General features: G+C 42.9%; 1 protein-coding gene across 3 annotated transcripts; it reads left to right on the top strand.

The window, feature by feature from the left end:
* Window positions 1-109: 109 nt before the first annotated feature.
* rusf1 (RUS family member 1) lies at window positions 110-15,816 on the top strand. 3 transcript variants are annotated; one of them, XM_039765023.1, is made up of 15 exons: window positions 110-281; window positions 4,826-4,982; window positions 5,068-5,145; window positions 5,219-5,333; window positions 5,417-5,462; window positions 5,561-5,593; window positions 5,765-5,870; window positions 5,949-6,050; window positions 6,172-6,242; window positions 6,332-6,516; window positions 14,661-14,718; window positions 14,825-14,895; window positions 14,982-15,140; window positions 15,431-15,511; window positions 15,596-15,816. In XM_039765023.1, the coding sequence occupies exons 2-15, from the start codon at window positions 4,839-4,841 to the stop codon at window positions 15,694-15,696; spliced, it is 1,350 nt and encodes a 449-aa protein (XP_039620957.1). In that variant the 5' UTR covers window positions 110-281; window positions 4,826-4,838; the 3' UTR covers window positions 15,697-15,816. The 3 variants fall into 3 exon arrangements, with proteins under 3 accessions (XP_039620957.1, XP_039620958.1, XP_039620959.1); XM_039765024.1 differs by having other exon boundaries at window positions 110-325; XM_039765025.1 differs by lacking the exon at window positions 110-281 and adding an exon at window positions 1,499-1,774.
* The last annotated feature ends 1,593 nt before the right edge of the window (window positions 15,817-17,409 follow it).

Genomic DNA, 17,409 nt, shown 5'->3' with positions numbered 1-17,409 from the left:
TTTTTTCTCTCTCTCTCTCTCTCTTCCTGTCAATCAGTAGGCCTGCTATTGATTTCATCCAATCAGCTATGCTCTTAAGTAACGCTAGGCAGGCACATGGCGTAGCCAATTGGAGCAGAGGTGACGTGGCGATGCTAGTAACCGGAAGAGGTGCAACCAACCAGCGTGGAAAGAGGCGGGTGCGTTTGCAACGAGCGAGGAGGGCCGCGTCGGTCTGTTGGAGAGCGCAGGGGGCTGAAAAGTCCGACCCGAGAAAGAGCATCAGCTGTCTGCATATTCAGGTTTAGAATTTTCCGTGCTTACCGTACTTTAAGGATTTTCACAGGTTTGTCATAGTGGGTTATAAACGTGAAACCATATTGTATGATATGTGATAAGCGTCATGAGAAAAAAAAAATGTTTTAAAATCTTTCTTTTTGCGGAGTAACCGGCCAACCGGGGTGAACAGCTCGGGAAATGATTGATAAACCGGTAGAGAGAGAGAGAGAGACACACCGGAGGTCATACTCGTTTCTTTAACGTCGACGTTTCTTTTTTAAAAATACAACTGCACTATTGGACACTTCGATCAGTACGTGTATGTTAGTGTCACACCCACACTATTCTGGATCAGGATTCAGATTCCTCTTATTATTAAACAGTTTTTTCAGTACAAATTCATACGCCGTAAATGCCAGTGAGAGATTTAAAGGTTATATATATTTGTTGCTATAATGCAGCTTGATGGATAAAGCCTCCTGGTTCCAATCCCATGCGCGATCATCGTATGTGCAGTTGGCACATTCTCCGCATGTGTGTGTGGGGTTTCCCTGTCACAGTCTATCAAGATGCGGTGCTCAGGTTGACTGACGATCCCAAACTGGCCCAGCAGGAGTTTAGTGGTGAAAAGTGGGCCCCGCATTGTTTCTTTCCTTACAGCCAGTGTTTACAAACTGGGCTCTGAAAATCTGTGCCACAGAATTGAATTAAGTGGGTCAGAAAGTTCTGTAGTAAGATATGGAATGGCATCGCCAATATATGCATAGGCCAGTGGTTCCCAACCTTTTTTTTTTTTTTTGGCCATCTAAGCCCCTCTAAAATCATGATATCCCCCACTGCAACATATACCTTATTATTACCTATTATAAAGTGAGCTCCTACTCAAGTGGAGGAAGCCCATAATGTCATTAATTTGGTCTAAACAAGCTTCTAACGAACATGGAAACAAAGTGGGAAAGAATAGTAGAAGAAACCACTAAGAAACTGTTTAAAAATAAAAAAATATGCAAATACAGTTTTGAAAACATAAGAGATGTGATATTCATAAATATAAAAACTTTAATGACAGCTTTTTCTGTAATTTTATATATTTTTGTTATATTGCAAAATGTTGTTATCATTGTTACAATTCATAATATTTTAATGGTAAAAACAATTTCTAAGTAGAAAAATCCAAGCCGGTTGTAAAATAATAAATGGTTGTTCATCATCCCTTCCATGTTTATAGAAATATATAAATGTCTCTGTAAAAAAGAAAAAAAAAATTTTTTTTTTATAATTTTTAACAGAATTTCTGTTTCATTTTATAAATATTTTAACATACCTAAATTCTCAAATTGCCCCGAGTGGGGCATGCGCCCCACGTTGGGAATCGCCAGCACAAGCAGATTGTCGTCCCACACTGGAGATGTTTTGTGTTATAAAATAGCAGAAGTGTAGCATTTGAATAAAGGAATCGGAACAAAAAAAAGCGGACAATTTTGGATTACAATTTCAAACAGAATCCAATAAACAGGTAAATATGCACATATTCACATTGCTGGTCCTCCACTGTGCAGAGTTTGCATGTTCTCCCCTTGTCTGCATGGCTTTCTTCCCACAGTCAAAAGACATGGCGATACTAAACTGGCCCCAGTTTTTCTGTGATGTGTGTGTGTGTGTGTATCCCCCTGCAATGTACTGGCACCCTGTCCAGGGATTATTCCTGCCTTTCACTCTGTGCTTTCTAGGATGGTATCCAGACCCTGGTACAAAAGTACCTTGACACGCACACAGTCTTTACTTAGACTCAGAAAGTCAGACATGCATGAGCTTTCGATGTGTGCGCACATGCCATTTAAGTTTAAAAGAGCTTTTTCTGGGACGTATTTAGCAATATTTCAGTAAAAATACGTGTATTTGGAGTGTTGTGAGCGTACGACTGGATGGCTTCACACATGGACACCAGTAATGCAATTTGTTTTTCCATGGATGTTTTGATATGGTGTGCTGTAGGTCACCATTGACTTATCTTGTATCGGAAGTTTTTTTTTTAAACTCTGTTACGCATGGAAGCTTGAGATTAAGTTTGTTTCTTGGCCATCACTAGGATCTACAATGGAGTAGATAACATTTAAAAGCAAAATAATAATTTTGGGTGGAGTATGCCATTAAATGTTAAGCTGCCCATGCATGCGTGCCCCTCTAGTGTCAGTGTTCATGCCTCTGAGGAGATGGATGTCATTTACTTCACAACACATGAAGGACTAAAATTTTTTTTGTTATTATTTTTAGTATCGCTGGCACCGTCCCAGTACTCGGTGTTAAAACCAGTAATCATCCATAGTTAAGCACACTCACTGGTACTAATCAATCTATAAGTGTTGACATGCAAACACTACACAGACCCTGGTGTTGTGTGGCAGGCGCGTTAGCTCTGCCATTCTGCCAACACTAAAACATGTACAAAATTTTAAATGTGTACGTTTTGTTCAGTTCTTGAAAATTTGTTTGCACGCCAGTTGCGTTCTTAACCTCTCACTCGCTAGCTAGACCAGGGGTGGGCAATGTCGGTCCTGGAGGGCCGCAGTGGCTACAGGTTTGTTGTTCCAAGTCAGTTTCTTAATGAGAAGTCAATTATTGCTGATGAAGAAGCACTTCCTGCTCAAGTGACATTTTGATTCTTCATTTTAGTGGTCTCCCTTGTTAAGGTTCCCCACCCTTAATTGCTTATTTCAGTTGTAAACGGCTGCATTCAGTGTTTTAATGGCACCTTATTAGCAATAAGATGTAAATGACAAAGCAGCCAGCAGTTCTCCATCTTGCTTGTTTCCATTTACATCTGTGTGTGTTCATCATAGATAGATCCTTTATTAATCCCAAGGGGAAATTCACCTACTCCAGCAGCAGCAGCACACCTTTTAAAAAAAAAAAATACAATATTAAATTAAAGAGTGATAAAAATGCAGGTATAACAGACAATAACTTTGTATAATGTTAACGTTTACCCCCCCTGGGTGGAACTGAAGAGTCGCATAGTGTGCATGCACTGAACCATCCATCCATTATCCAACCCGCTATATCCTAACTACAGGGTCACGGGAGTCTGATGGAGCAGAACAATCCCAGCCAACACAGGGCGCAAGGCAGAAACCAAACCCACCGCAGTCGTGCACTGTTTGATTTAGTAAAAAAAAATAAAAATGAATAAATAATAGAAAAATCTGACAGACTGAAAATTATACGTTTTAGGCTTCAAATGATTTGCACAATATCTTCGTAAAAGAAACAAACTACGATATAAGAACCTTGCATTGTGCAGCCTAACTTCTTCTTCTTTCGTAAACCTTCTATTAGGCCACATTTTGGTTCATTAAGAACTTCTTCTTCTTCTTTCAGCTGCTCCCGTTAGGGGTAGCCACAGTGGATCATCTTCTTCCATATCTTTCTGTCCTCGTCATCTTGTTCTGTGACACCCATCACCTGCATGTCCTCTCTCACCACATTCATAAACCTTCTCTTAGGCCTTCCTCTTCTCTTCCCTGGCAGCTCTATCCTTAGCACCCTTCTCCCAATATATCCAGCATCTTTCCTCTGCACATGTCCAAACCAGCGCAATCTCGCCTCTCCGACTTTGTCCTCAAACCGTCCAACCTGCTCTGACCCTCTAATGTCCTCATTTCTAATCATGTCCATCCTCGTCACAAGTCAAGTCAAACTGGGGAGCATGCATTGGTACAGCGCATTGCCGCACCCACTACACAACGAAACAACTCTGGATCCCGGTTGGCAACCCCCCCACCCCAGGCAGACACGCAGTCCAGTCCCACCCTCCGGAAATGACCCTCTATCTGCCGCAGCCAGGTGTTACGTGGGCAACCCCTTGGCCTGGTCCAGCCGCACGGGTCCCCAACAATGAGGATCTTACGAGCTGGATCACTCTTGGGGAAATGAGCCACACGGCCGTAACTGACGCTCCCTCGCAATACAGGTCATGTGCCTCATTCAGGACTCCATGAGCAACGCAAAGTCAAACCAACGGTACCCAAGGGTTTTCCGGAGAGAGACAGTACCAAAGGAGTACCAATACCAAAGTATCCTTGTCACACCCAATGCAAATCTTAGCATCTTGAACTCTGCCACCTCCAGCTCTGTCTCCTGCTTTCTGGTCAGTGCCACCATCTCCAACGGACTAACAAGCCATCAAATTAAATAAGGTCTGAGATTGGCAAGGATTGGTTTCTAATTAAGCAACTGAGTTGGAATGGAAACCTGCAGCCACTGCGGCCCTCCAGGACTGACATTGCCCACCCCTGAGCTAGACTATCAAAGCACACAAATGTACTGTATGTAATTATTGGCAGGCAAAACCTGTGCAAAATAATGCAAGTACATTTTTGTTTAAGTGGAAGAAATAAGCTGCTGTTCCTTTTCGTTCAACATCAGAACATATCGGTCTGCAGCATTTTTTCTAATAAAGTCAAAGGATTATGAAGGGAAAGTCATGTGCCAGACAGATTAGATTTTTTAAAAATTTTAATATTGGTATGAATGCCATGACTAAGAATTCTTTATGATTCAAAAACAGGGTGAGTTGACCAATGGCGGGGGACAGTACCATGCATTTGGCCACAGAGCGGTATGGCTCGTGGGAGAGCTGGCAATATATGGAAAAGGCTGGATCGGTTCAGAGGAAGCAAAATGATGAGAAGAAAAGGGCATGGTCGTTCATTGATGCCTTCACTGTGAGTACCCATGTACACCTTCATAAACGCATGTAACTTTTTCCCTTGTGTATTATGTTTATAATTTATACTTTCTCCATCGCAGAGTGTTTTCTTGCCCCAAGGCTACCCAGAGAGTGTCAGTGAGGACTATTTAAGCTATCAGCTGTGGGACACGGTGCAGGTAAGCGTTTGTGAATTGTGTGCCCAATGCGGTGTGGACAGGGATCTCTTTAATACAAGACTTTGTTTTGCAGGCCTTTGCCAGCAGCATCACTGGCACTCTAGCCACGCAGGCCACATTGCGTGGTGTTGGTGTTGGAAACAAGGAGGCTACCATTGCCGGAGCAACAATTACATGGATCTTGAGGGGTAAGGAAAGCGTATGTTTGTGCCCTCACTGGAATTTGCTTTGGTTTTACTTTTTAAACGGGATGTTTGTGTCACTGTTACAGATGGGACTGGAATGCTGGGAAGGATTCTGTTTGCTTGGAAAAAAGGGTAAGTGCCATTACAAAGCAGACGTCCCATTTGTGCTTCTGTATTAACCTGTGAACACAACTCAGCTCAGAATGTTGTGAACTTGTCTTGTATTTCAGGACCAAGCTGGACTGTGATGCCAAGAAGTGGAGGTCTCTAAGTGCCATCTCATTATTCTTAAGCACAACTTGCTTCTATTTTCTATATGCTTTAATTTATTCAGTCATTCCTAAACTGCTGCCCAACTGTCCTGGCATGTCAGGTTGTTCCTGTTTTCCGTGTATTTCCATCTAATTTGACAATGGATGGCATCTCTTCTTCAGGCTCTTTGCAGACGTCCTTAACGACATTGCCATATTCATGGAGATTGTAGCCCCAGCCTTCCCAGCATGTTTCACTCTTATCGTTTGCACAGCTGGAATTTTTAAGGTATTGGCTGCTACTGTCCTACACCATCATTTTCAAGATCAACTTTCTTCAAACTGAGACCATCTCCTTTTCTTGCAGTCTTTAGTGGGCGTAGCAGGAGGTGCCACAAGAGCTGCCCTCACGGTCCACCAGGCAAGGAGAGACAATATGGCAGATGTTTCTGCAAAGGATGGAAGCCAGGTGGGTGTGAATCAAGTTGCTTGCTGACATCTAGCAGCTTTTACCAAGAGGCTGTAATATTTCAAGCTATGAGCCTAATTTAATTTCCCATAATCCTGTATGTGGCTTTTCTTGGCTTCAGGAGACTCTAGTTAATCTGGCTGGTCTGCTTATTAGCCTTCTCATCATTCCTCTTGTGGCTGACAACATCATGTGAGTGTCCATCAAGTTAATGAACATCTTAGTCTGTGACTTGAGAATTCTTAAGATCTCTTAACACTTTTCCCCTGTTCACCTGACAGATTGACCTTTGTCCTTTACTTCTTCTTCACTGGCCTCCATCTTTTCTCAAACTATCAAGCGGTGTGTTCTGTGGTCATGGAAACCCTCAACCAGGCCCGTCTCTCTATCCTGACCTACCATTACTTGAAGGAAGGCTCTATTCTTACACCCGTGGAAGCCAATCAAAGAGAACCTGTGCTACCAAGTACGTAAGAAAGCCATTTTAATTTTGATGAATTTTACCTTGATAACCTTTCAGTCAGCTGATCCTGGCATCCTCTCATTTGCAAAACCTATTATACCCTTCTAATTCTTTCACATTTACACTGTTTTGCTTTGTTATATTTTTCTGTGTATTCACTACCTGTGTATTCACTTCCAAAAGTCTTAAAAGCTGTTAATGTTCAACTGTCCATCATCTCAGGGTGGGGGTGGGAACAGCTTCTGCACAAGCATCCTTGATCCTACAGTGGTTAATACTGAGAGTACTTATTTGTAGCTCACACTGATTCCAACCAGACATGGGCACTTAATCTCCCATTGACCTTTCTAATTTGTGTTGACCTCCTAGATCACGGGTGTTGAACTCCAGGCCTGGAGAGCCGCAGCAGCTACAGGTTTTCATTCTAACCCTTTTCCTAATCAGTGACCTGTTTTCACTGCTAATTCACATTTTAATAGCCCTGTTAGAAGGATTCAGTCCTCTGAATTGATTCGTTTCCTCATTAAAATGCTGCCAAACAGAAATGAGACGTGAAACGAGCCAACAGATGACCAGCTAAACTGGGGCTTCAAACTCCAACCAGTTTCTTAATGAGAAGCCAATTATTGCTGTTAATTAAATTTGTTATTTAATTCCACGGCTTGTTGTTGCTCTCGTTCTGCCACAGCTGACATTTCTAAAACTGTTGATTTTCTGTTTTTCATAAGAACATCGTCAAAGTGTTTTGGCGAGTTGAGAGATCAACCTTCCCGAGACCTTCAACTTTCTTTATTTTCAGATATTGTGTGATGTGGCGGCTTGTTTTGGGTCTCATTATTATTGTTTGGCTGCTAATTAAGGAAAAAGAAACAACTAAAGGGCCTGAGTCAAGTTAATTAAAAGAAGTATAGTGGAACCTCGGTTTACGAGTAACTTGGTTTACGAGTGTTTTGCAAGACGAGCAAAAATTTTTAATAAATTTTGACTTGATAAACGAGCGATGTCTTGCAATATGAGTAGTATGGATACACTTTGTCTGCTGAGCATCATTTGATCACAACTGAGCTGATGGTTCTTCTCTCTCTCTCTCTCCTTAGCTCGCTTGCCCAGCTTGTCTCTCTCCTTATCTCGCTCGCTCCCTCGCCCAGCGCGTCTCTCTCTCTCTATCTCGCTATCTCGCTCGCTCAGCGTCTCTCTCTCCTTATCTCGCTCGCCCAGCTCGTCTCTTTCTCTTTCTCTCTCTTTCTCTCTCTCTCTCTCTCTCCTTGTCTAGCTCGCTTGCTCGCCCAGCGCCTCTCTCTCTCTGGCAATCGTCTCCTATTCTCCGTCTGAGTCTGTGTGCCTCATTCATATTTACTACAGCATTGTGACTGTGTGTGTGCGCGCTGTGAAGTGCGAGTCCCCATCTTGCTCCCCAAAACACGAAGCTGAGTCTCAGTACTTTAACACCAGCTTCATTCAGCTTGAAACAGCAACAGCGCTGTTATTTATTGTAGCGGGATCTTTATAATGTTCCTTGTATGACCCATTGACGACAGGCGCTTATAGCATGTCTATGATCTTTTTGGATGCACTTATACGGCGAACTGCTACAGCGCTGGGAGACTGCGATTGCTTTGGGACGCTCTTCCGCATGTTGTCCCGTTGGGTGGAATCCCACATGAGTTTAGAAACTCACACCAGCCATGATTCTTTTTAAAGGTAAAGTGCAGGTTAATTTGCATTATTTATTTTACTTTATATTTTGTATTAATAATTTTTATATGAATAGTTTTGGGTTGTGGAACGAATCAACTGAGTTTCCATTATTTCTTATGGGGAAATTCGCTTTGATATACGAGTGCTTTGGATTGCGAGCACGTTTCCGGAACGAATTATGCACGCAAACCGAGGTTCCACTGTAATTAGCATCAAAAACTGGTCACTAATTAAGAAGATGGTTAGAATGAAAACCTGCAGCCCTCCAGGACTGGAGTTTGACACCCGTGTCCTAGATCATTTACACACTTCCAGTTTAAGAATCAGACTGCATGTGAACTACGATTCTTAGCGAGATGAGAGAAGTCGCAAAGTCAACTGGAAAGTTCACGCAAATTCTAGAAGAAAAGCCCAATCCTAAATCCGTTAAGTAGTTCTCTCATTTGCTAGCTAAGCGGAGTTAAGGTTACGCCCTGAGGCTGGAGCGTGACTGAGGAGGGCCCTGCCTGGCTCCCCACTCCTGACATCACGCTTCCTCCACCCCCTCGGCCCGCATCCTCTGTCTCAGATTAGCGCGAATATATCTCTCCTGCAAATGAACTATGATTCTTAGTGTGATGAGAGAAGTTGCAAAATCAACTGGAATGTTCAAGCAAATTATAGAAAAAAAAGAAATCTAAATTCGTTAAATAGTTCTGTTGTGAAAAGTGGACAGAGAGACGTTGGATTTTTTAGATATAGAGAGATTGATGATTGTGATCTTTGTTTGTAAAATGTAGAGTCAGACCCCTTCAGAGTGTATTTTGGGACAGTTTATCTTTGTTTATTTTTTTGTTGTCACCCCCCCCAATCCTGCAGCTCTGCACTTTAATCTACAAGTGTATTCAAACTGCTTCTCTGGTGCCCTAAAAGTTTCATTCAGCATCAAATCCTGTTTGGTTTCACTCATAAACCTGTGATCCATAACTGTTTAATGTTATGGCTTTCTCATTAAAACAAATGGGGAAAATAACTGCCATAAAACTAATTTTCCTTTTTTGTTATTTTAAACAAATTCCCACTTTAAAGAGCCTTCTTAGTATCAGACAACACGCCGTGTCCCAGAATTGGTCCCCATCATATGTGGCTGTTCGTTTGACACCCATTGGCTAAACAAAAGTGAGGTGTAATTTGAAATATTCAGGCCACCTGTATTACAATACTACTGCAACTCTAAAGGGGGAAACCAAGTAGACAAATCCTGACTGTGATAATCCTGCTTTTCATTGTGAATCCACAGGTGCAGGAGAGAGAGGGTAGGAGCAGGCGCTGATATGGCACATGACAAACCAACTCAGGATCCCAGGTTAGGACCCGAGTGCAGCCACCTCCGCACCACACCAGTTTAGATGGAATGAAACAACAGTGTGATGGTTTTTTTTTTTTTTTAAATTGCTTCTGCTACCATCCCCCCAGGTTTTTTTCCCTGCAGGTTGGAGGGCCTACATGCAAGGCTGGATGCAGATTAATGTCATACACAGAACGGAGCAATTGCAGGTTAAGGGCCCCACAAAGTAGAGTCACTTTTGGCATTTTACGGGATTTGAATCGGCAACCTTCCGATTACCAGTACAAATCCCTAGCCTCAGATCCACCGCTCTGCCTCACAGGTGCAGACTAGCGTTTTATTCTGGATGCTGAGATATAAATGGTATCCTGCTATTTGCCCATTAAACACCTGCAAAAGAATAAAGCAAGTCCTCCTCTAACCTGCTGGCCTCTTTCCTGCTCTTTTACTTCTCTCGCTATTCTCACCCTGTTGCTGTTTTACTAATTCCTATTCCTCCTGACCTCAAACCACTCTGCCAGTTTGGTGCAAAAACACAGCCACTTATCCGCCACCCCTGTCACTCAGCTCTCCCTAGGGAAGGTGCCCTGTGCCCTTGCAAAACAGTTGTTCATGCAGCAGCGAGTCACGTCACGATACGTTTGTAGCACAGGACACCATCCGAGTGTTACAAACGAAACCCAAGTCACAGTGGCATAAGGGTGCCATGTTTTGCACACACACCGTGGATTTAAAAAAAAAAATGTAAATAAATTTTACAAATAATGTGGCAAGTGTGTGTGGTTCATAAGCATTTAAGCTGTCCTGCTAGGACTTCTGCACCCAGATGTCAATATTAGAGTGAAGACAAGATGGCAGTGCTGATCACTTTTTTAGGGTACACATGCTTGGGATTTGGATGTCTGTTTAATTTAAATAACAGTTGCTTGACTACCACTAGCATTTTATTTATTTGTTTATTTTTTATTTTCTATTGATGTTTGTTCTTTCTGTGACTGCTGCTGCAGCCATTATTACTAAAATCTATAAAAAGTATATACAGGTACACATGTATCGGCCAGTGTGTCCGAACAGATTTGAATATTATTTTCAATTTTGTTATTCAAATCTTACTTTTTGCTAATTTGACATCCCTAGTGCAGACAGTTCATTAATAATGAGAGAGTTGAACCTGCTGTTTTATTCATAATGCTGTAATTGCGTTTAAACAAAGCAGCTTAATATTTCATCACTATGAATGAGGATCATGGGTCGAGTATGGAAAAGCTGCGGGAACCCACTTTCATAACCTGTCTAGCATTTGCTTGTAGGGTCCCTCGTCTGCTTGGCGTCTCCTAGACAGAAACATTTTTCCCACGTACAAGAATATCTGCTTCAATTTAGTTTGTGAGTGTGTATTGCAGTGTACTGGCATCCTGTCTACGGTAAAACCAGCTCGGTGACTGATGTCCTGCTATCCTCATTTGGGTTAGTGCAGATTAAGAAAATGGATAGACAGATACTAATTATTAATTTATATGGGGAGAAAAATAGTTAACAATAAACAAGCTGTCATCTATTAGACTAATAACACAGACTGAAAAAACTGACTAAAGTACCATATATCAAGTCTAGCAGGAACCCCCTATCTGCAGTTGTATTTTAACAAGAGGAGTAAAACTGGCATGTGGTCTTAATGTTGATGGAGAAGGACAGAGAAGGACAGGAGTGTCATTGTGTCTTTGTAGACCTGGGGAAAGCATATGACAGGGGGCCTCGAGAGGAGCTGCGGTATTGTATGAGGAAGTCGGGAGTGGCAGAGAAGTATGTAAGAGTTGTACAGGATATGTACGAGAGAAGTGTGACAGTGATGAGGTCTGCAGTAGGACTGATGGAGGTGGAATTACATCAGGGATCGGCTCTGTGCCCTTTCTTATTTGCAGTGGTGATGGACAGGTTGACAGACGAGATTAGACAGGAGTCCCCGTGGACTGTGGTGTTTGCTGATGACATTGTGATCTGTAGTGAGAGTAGGGAGCAGGTTGAGGAGACCCTGGAGAGGTGGAGATATGAGATGAGAAGAATGAAGATCTGTAGGACCACCACAACAGAAAAGTGTGTGAATGAGAGGGAGGTCAGTGTAATGGTGAGGATGAAGGGAGTAGAGTTGGTGAAGGTGGAGGAGTTTAAATACTTGGGATCAACAGTACAGAGTAATGGGGATCGTGGAAGAGAAGTGAAAGAGTGCAGGCAGGGTGGAGTGGGTGGAGAAGAGTGTCAGGAGTGATTTGTGACAGAGGGGTATCAGCAAGAGTGAAAGGGAAGGTCTACAGGACGGTAGTGAGACCAGCTGTGATATATGGATTGGTGACGGTGGCACAGGAGACAGAGCTGGAGGTGGCAGAGTTAAAGATGGGAAGATTTGCATTGGGGGTGACGAGGGAGGACATCAGAGGGTCAGCTCAGGTTGGACGGTTGGGAGACAAAGTCAGAGAGGTGAAATTGTGCTGCTTTGGACATGTGCAGAGGAGAGATGAGGGGCATATTGGGAGAAGGGTGCTAAGGATAGAGCTGTCAGATAAGAGGAGAAGAGGAAGACCTAAGAGGATGTTTATGAATGTGGTGAGAGAGGACATGCAGGTGATTGGTATAACAGAACAAGATGACGAGGACAGGAGGATATCAAACGTGATAATCCGCTGTGGCAACCCCTAACTGGAGCAGCCGGAAGAAGAAGAAGCAATACTCGCTTTCTGTCTCTCTTTTGTTTTGTGCCTTTAAATGTGCACACAAAACACAGGGATCCACCAAGTCTGGAAAAGAATTTCATGATCTGTGAAGGTGGAGCAAACACTGTTAAAATATTCATTTTTTTTTTGTTTTGTTAGTTTAGACCCGTGTTATGATGTGTGCAATACCCCTGCCTTCACTATTTGTAAACACAATCCATGTAACTCATAAAGTTGTTAAATTATGGTTTACTATCCCCTAGTCAAATACTGTAGCATAACCAGGCAGCAAAAACCATGTGCCATTGCAAGTTTGCTGAAAGATATTTCTTCAGTCTTGCATTTTAAAAATGACTTTGCATCTGGACTCCAGAAGTGGTAGCGTTCTGTGTGTATTTGTGTAAACTATTCATTGATATAGCAAGCATTGAATCTTCTGTGAGTTACATTGAGGAGAGACGATAATACAAACGAGCTTTCATGTAGCTGGCAACATCTCTTTCTGAATTTCATGACCAAGACATAACATTCTCAAACCTGCTTAATGAGGTTTAGGGTCAGCATGGAGCACAAAGATGGGACACGGCCCTCCCATTAACACACCTACACTAGGCAAATTTGGAATTTGTGTGTCTAGAAGGAAGTGTTAGCTTTGCGAATGGACCAGGTTAAATGCTGGGAATTGCACTGTAGAAGTTGAATTCATCTTAAAGTACTGTCATAACAGCAGAAAAAAAAATTACAACAATAAATAACAATCCCAACATAATAATTAAAAAACTGAGCTTGTATTAAAGAATCGTTAAGTGTACAGTCCATATCAGGCTCTGGCCAGAGACCCCAAATGAGTATTGGGAAGGTGAATGTTGCAGAAGCAGTTAGGACCAGATGGATCGCTCTCTCTCTCTCTGCTCTCTCTCTTTCTTTCTCTCTATCTATCTATCTATCTCTCTCTCTCTCAGCTCAGGTGGTCTTGGTGCTCTCTGCCATTGTCTTCTCCAGGTACTGTTGCTGTGTACATACGTTTGGAGGGTGAAAGGTTGCAGAGGGCTATGACTCGGTAGTCCCCAGGGTTAAGTAGGTAATTTAGTTATGATACACAATTCCTTGGTTCCTCAAATGGCAGGTTGTGGTAACACTTTTTTGGTAAATTGAAGATATTTGTTTTGGAACAATAGACAAATTGAGTCTGTTTGTTGTGGTAGGGTCCTAGAATGACCCTATTGCCCCTTTTATATTCTTTTATTATGTTATCAGAATGTTAACGGGGCTTTTATTTGAAATGGACACAAGCACGGTCACTTTAGTGTGGTGTTATGGGTCCACAGCTCATTGAGCGAAGGCCATTTTATTTTAAATAATCACCGCACCCGAGGCGGCTTCGTGAGGGGGGGCGATGTTGTAGCGAGACGCGGGGCAGTCGTCGATGTGGGCGTTTCTCACCGTGTGCACAGGTGAGGAACTGCCCACATTCGTGATTGCTCCCGTGGCTTATGCTACAGCTGTGATGGCCCCTCACATTTTAAAAAGAAGCGCGAGTCGGTTTTAAAAGGAAAAAAGTGGAGAGAGAAAGGAAAGGAGAGGACGGAGGTTACCGGGAGCAGGAGAGGAAGCAGGTCGGTGAAAGAGAGAGAGAGCCGCGAAGAGCGAGCGGACGGGCGAGCGAATGAGCGCTCGTGGACAGCTGCGTGGAAGCTGGGTGTTAGGCCGACACCCACGTGTTTGTGTTGATGTCGCTCCCGCTGAGCGATCAGGTAGCGGGAGTGACCAGGGAAGGCGACTGGCCGCAGAGAGGCCATTGAAAGGCAGCGGAAGTCGGGAGACTTGGTGGTGGGAATCCCCAACGTGAGTGACCTGGCCGTTGTGGGAAACCAAGTTCTCCGGGACTGGGATGAGTGCCATACCGGAGCCAGGGATCGGGAGGTCTCCAGTCTCGAATGTGAAAGTGTAGAGGAAGGCAGCTGCAGAGAGCTGTCTTGCCTGCTGCTTGGCCCAAACGGGATAAGCAGGTGAGACGCTAATAGACGATGCACCGGATTTGTTATTGTTTTAAGATTGTTTCCTAAAGAAGATTTTAACCTCTCGTTTTAAAGGATTGTTTTTTCTTAATATTTTAACCTCCACGTTCTTTTTATGGATTATTTATTTAATGAACTTTTGAATGGACTGCACTTTATGAACACTTTTGTTTTGATGGACTGTTTTTTAATAAAAGCACTGTTTTGCACTTTTTACCTTCCCCTTGCTGGAATTATTTGCCTCCATTGACTAGCTCACTCGGTAACATTATCGCCGGGGTTGGGTTCAAGGGTTCCCAAACAGCCATGGGAGTGTGGAGCCAGAACCCACATCGTCACACCTGGATGTTGCACATTGTGCCTTTCTTACGGAATTTGTCATTATTTTGTGGACAGGTTTCAGAAGGAGGCTCGAGATCCAGCTCGGAACCAAGCTTGGAAATCTGGTGAGCAGGTATGTGGGGCATCAAGTAAAGCTGTCAGGCTCCACAGCAAGAGCAGCACCAATTTCTGTGTATATTCCCATTTCCCTGTCCCTGACTGTGTTTGTATTCTGGCAGCTTATCTGACTTTGAGAAGGCACTGCAGGATAACGGGAAGAAATACATCATTGGGGTGGACAAGATAAAAGGTCAGGGGTCAGGGTTTCTGTGAGTCTTGTTAGCATGAGGGAGTGCATTTACATACTTTGACTTGTTACTTTCTGTGTTCCTGCAGGCAGAGTGCTGGTTTGCTTGAGTTCAGGTGCAGGGGCACCTGATGAACTGCAGGCAGGATTCCATGCCTACGTTCTGTTGTTCTTCCTAGAACTGCAGGCCTCAGGCCCTGGGCCGTACAAGGCAGCAATTCAGAGGTGCAGAGACGTCGCTGACTCGGGTGAGGCATTATTGATCGAGCATTTATTTGAGACCATCCTTGCCATTTGTGCCTTTCTGGGGGTGGATTTTTTTTTTTTCTGAACTGTGTTTTTTTTTATGTTCTTTTCTGTTCAAGGCAAGGAGCTGGCATATTTAATTATGTTTGTCAGTGTTTGTGTGTCTGTTGGTTTGAAGGCCTGCATAATGTCTTGTCTGCCCGTGTTTGACCCTCTATGCCTCGGCCCGTTTCCCCCTTTCTTATTTTTTAAATGCATGTTGACAGTTTCCCCGTCTGTGATTTCATTTCAGCTGCCACTAATGATCAGCATTGGAGACTGGTGACAGAGACGCACAGATTGGTTGATGTAGCCTTCCCCCATTTCCAAACCGGTGAGTCCCACAGGTCTTTGGGGGTTTCTTTCGTTAAACTTTTGTTTTTTGCCGCTGCTTTTACCCCTTCATTCCGTTTCCTAGCTCTGCAGAAGGCTGGCTGGTGCACTGACCACACGTTACTGGACTTTGATGAGTGGCGAGTGGACTGGGCAGAAGGAAACCTCCAAAAGAAAGCCTTGTAAAAGTGCCAGATGTAGATAAATGTAGAAATTTGAAGATCTTGCTCCCATGCTGGCTTAGATTAGCTGCCACTCATTCACCTGAAATTTCCTTTTTTTTTTTTTTTTTTAATTAAAAGTTTATTTTTTTACATAACAACGTTGAGTTTGTCAGCCTTTCTCTAAGTGGACCATGAAATTTATTTCTGGCAAATGACAGTTCTACTGAAAGATAGATAGATACTAGGAAGCGATCAGTAAAGTTACTAATCATGACGATGTATTGCATGTTGATTAGCAAGTACAGTGATCCCTCCTCAATCGCGGAGTTTGCGTTCCAGAACCCCCCACAAAGGTGAAAATCCGTGAAGTAAAAACCATATGTTTATATGGTTATTTTTATATATTTTAAGCCCTTATAAACTCTCCCACACTCTTATAAACATTTCCTGCACAGTTATACAGCATAAACCCTTTGTATTCTCATAGATGTTAGGTAAGATTCGTTGAAATTATGTACAGTTGTGCTTGAAAGTTTGTGAAACCTTTAGAATTTTTTATATTTCTGCATAAATATGACCTAAAAAATCATCAGATTTTCACTCAAGTCTTAAATGTAGATAAAGAGAAACCAGTTAAACAAATGAGACAAAAATATTATACTTGGTCATTTATTTATTAAGGAAAATGATCGAATATTACATATTAGTGAGTGACTAAAGTATGTGACCCTTTGCTTTCAGTATCTGCTGTGACCCCCCTTACTAAACGTTTCCAGTAACTTCTGATCATTCCTGCACACTGGCTTGGAGGAATTTTAGCCCATTCCTCCGTACAGAACAGCTTCAACTCTGGGATGTTGGTGGGTTTCCTCACATGAACTGCTCGCTTCAGGTCCTTCCACAACATTTCAATTGGATTAAGGTCAGGACTTTGACTTGGCCATTCCAAAACATTCACTTTATTCTTCTTTAACCATTCTTTGGTAGAACGACTTGTGTGCTTAGGGTTGTTGTCTTGCTGCATGACCCACCTTCTCTTGAGATTCAGTTCATGGACAGATGTCCTGACATTTTCCTTTACAATTCTCTGATATAATTCTGAATACATTGTTCCATCACTGAAGGCAAGCCGTCCTGGCCCAGATGCAGTAAAACAGGCCCAAACCCTGATACTACCACCACCATGTTTCACAGATGAGATGAGGTTCTTATGCTGGAATGCAGTGTTTTCCTTTCTCCAAACATAACGCTTTTCATTTAAACCAAAAAGTTCTATTTTGGTCTCATCCGTCCACAAAACATTCTTCCAATAGCCTTCTGGTTTGTCCACGTGATCTTTAGCAAACTGCAGACGAGCAGCAATGTTTTTTTTGGAGAGCAGTGGCTTTCTCCTTGCAACCCTGCCATGCACACCATTGTTGTTCAGTGTTCTCCTGATGGTGGACTCATGAACATGAACATTAGCCAATGTGAGAGAGGCCTTCAGTTGCTTAGAAGTTACCCTGGGGTCCTTTGTGACCTCGCCGACTATTACACGTGTGCCTTGCTCTTGGAGTGATCTTTGTTGGTTGACCACTCCTGTGGAGGGTAACAATGGTCTTGAATTTCCTCCATTTGTACACAATCTGTCTGACTGTGGATTGGTGGAGTCCAAACTCTTTAGAGATGGTTTTGTAACCTTTTCCAGCCTGATGAGCATCAACAACTCTTTTTGTGAGGTCCTCAGAAATCTCCT

The sequence above is a fragment of the Polypterus senegalus genome, chromosome 10 (assembly GCF_016835505.1).
Source record: "Polypterus senegalus isolate Bchr_013 chromosome 10, ASM1683550v1, whole genome shotgun sequence".
NCBI classification, from domain to species: Eukaryota; Metazoa; Chordata; class Cladistia; order Polypteriformes; family Polypteridae; genus Polypterus; species Polypterus senegalus.
This window is presented reverse-complemented; position numbering and strand designations above follow the sequence as displayed.